The sequence below is a fragment of the Hordeum vulgare genome, chromosome 6H (genome assembly GCF_904849725.1).
Source record: "Hordeum vulgare subsp. vulgare chromosome 6H, MorexV3_pseudomolecules_assembly, whole genome shotgun sequence".
NCBI lineage: Eukaryota > Viridiplantae > Streptophyta > Magnoliopsida > Poales > Poaceae > Hordeum > Hordeum vulgare.
Window position 1 is genome coordinate 405,980,688 of NC_058523.1, and position 2,256 is coordinate 405,982,943.

The window sequence follows — 2,256 nt, forward strand, 5'->3', positions numbered from 1 at the left end:
AGCCACTACCCCGGACCAATTGTCACCGCCACAAACGCATGTGCGCCACCACGAGAAGCAGCCAACCCTCCCTGTCATACTCATATCATGCGCTCCACCAAGGCACCACAATTCGGTAGGACCTCCCCGCCCCTGCACACGCTTTGTCGGGCGCACACTATGACGGTGACGAGAGGAGTAGATGTGATCTAGCTAGACTCCCGGCAACGCATGAGGAGAGAAAAAGCAACGTACTTAAGCCGATCTACGAGAATTGAACCCACATCTACATTATGCACATACATGACTCCACACATATAGTTTTTATAATATGATATGTCGATGATTATCTATACTTTCATTAACAAAACTTTCGTGTTCAATACTCCTTCAGAACTAATATAAAAACTTTTAGAGGGAGTATATGTGTACTTTAGAGCATCCACAATTTATGATTTTTGTTGCCTCTAAACTCTCTCTCTCCTCTTAGAGGCAGTCTATACACACTATGACAATCGTCTCTAACCAAAAATAAGTTAGAGGCGCCTCTAACCTTAGAGGCCGCCTTCAACAACACATCAAATTAATTGGTCCCACTTGTCATCCAAAGAAAGGCCGAGAAAATGACGATTGTTTGGATAAATGTGATGTTATTTAGCCTTTTTTAATCTTTATTACTTGGTCCACCTTAGAGGCTAGTTGAAGTTTTTTTTTTATTTGGTTCGAGGCAAGTCATGTGGGTCCTACCTTAGAGGCAAGGTTGCCTCTATACACTGATGATGCTCTTATACGCGATGGTATAAATCATATCGAGTGCATCACCCCACGTCAGCATGCACTCGTACATCTGATTACACGGTTTTGCGAGACACGTCAGAACACCAACATGAAGAGTCTATATTTATTCTCAAAAAAAAAAGAGTATATATTTGGAAGTGGTCGTACAAGCACGAGTCGTGATCGAATCGGAGGATCTAGTACAGAACTGAACAGAGCACAAACGATACGGCCCCGGATAAAGAGGAGCTACAGCAGACAGTGTGCAACTCGGCGGGAAGAAGAAAACGTGGACTACTGAAATATTCGGAGAACGGAAACAAAAGCACTGCCTCTTGCCTAGCCCATCAAGGCGAGGCCGACAATGCCCGCTGCCCCAACTAGAGAGCCCATCACGGAGCGGGCCTCGATACCGCTGGCCCCGCCGACGCTCTCCGCTGATTTGGACGAGGAAGGCGCAGTTGTCGTCCCGGCCGGGGTTGTGGACGTGGAGGGCGTCTCCGAAGGCGTGGAGGGCGAGGTGGCCGGGGTGGGCGTGGTGGCGGCCGCGGGGGCGACCTTGACGGCGAGCTTCATGCCGCCGGCGCAGTGGCCGCTGACCCCGCAGATGAAGTAGCGCGTGCCGGGCTTGGTGAGCGTGATCTTGGTGTCCTGGTCGCTGTACGACTGGATGGAGTTGGTGGCGGAGCAGGCGCTGTAGTCCGACGACCCCACCTCCGCTACGTTGTGCGACGCCCCGTACTGGAACACTGAACTCGCACAAAGAAACCAATCAGTAAGTACGTACTGGAAGTCTCGAACATGAACCATTTGTGCTCTACTTGAGGCCCAGTATCACCAAGAGCACCGTTGATACGTACTACCAATGATTCTAGTCCTGCATCACGTACCGAGTGTGTCACCGACGATGAAGGTTTTGTCGCTTGCCCAGGTACTGTAGTCCACGCCGCTAGCCCAGCCCGAGGAGTCGCCGACGGTGTAGTCCGCGGCGTAGGCCGGAGCGACGGCGGCAAGGAGAACCAAACCTGCAGCTAAAAGCCCACGCCCAGCCATGATAGCAAGTGAAGGTCTTGGAGACTTTGAATTGTTGGAGACTTTGCTGTGGAATGTGGGTACCGGGATGGCAGGTGATGGACCCGCGGTCACTCGCTATATAGGCTCCGCGAAGCGGTGCAGGTAGTACTGACTAACGCGATTTGGTTTTCGGGTGCAGTTGAGTTAGTTGTGCTCGTCAACAACTCTACCGTCCCCGGACCCCGATTCCCTGAACAAAACACTAGTGCCAAGCGGCTTACTGGTACCAATGGGGTTTAGTTGATCACATCAAATACTTTAGTTTTATTTTTTGCGGGATACATCAAATACGTTATTTAGCTCTAAAGAAAGCAATATTCACTAGTCTATAGCCATTTTTTTTGTTTCACCACTCATATTGACCAGCTAATTCATGTTAGAGGTTGGTACTAGTTAAATAATTAATGCGCACATATCAGCAACTGC

The 2,256-nt window shown here is 49.7% G+C and overlaps 1 protein-coding gene across 1 annotated transcript; it reads right to left on the reverse strand.

Moving 5' to 3' along the window:
- Positions 1–879: 879 nt before the first annotated feature.
- Positions 880–1,899, reverse strand: LOC123402699 (blue copper protein-like). The gene is made up of 2 exons (XM_045096638.1): positions 1,647–1,899; positions 880–1,505 (listed from the first exon to the last, which is right to left on the reverse strand). Exons 1-2 carry the CDS (start codon positions 1,807–1,809, stop codon positions 1,096–1,098), a joined length of 573 nt encoding a protein of 190 aa, XP_044952573.1. The 5' UTR covers positions 1,810–1,899; the 3' UTR covers positions 880–1,095.
- Positions 1,900–2,256: the final 357 nt, after the last annotated feature.

What these genes read in the sequence shown, in the direction of transcription:
- LOC123402699 (XM_045096638.1), bottom strand. Translation starts at nt 1,809, where the DNA reads ATGGCTGGGCGTGGGCTTTTAGCTGCAGGTTTGGTTCTCCTTGCCGCC. An exon ending in CATCGTCGGTGACACACTCG is followed by an intron (nt 1,506 to 1,646) that starts GTACGTGATGCA and finishes GTGCGAGTTCAG; the next exon opens with TGTTCCAGTACGGGGCGTCG.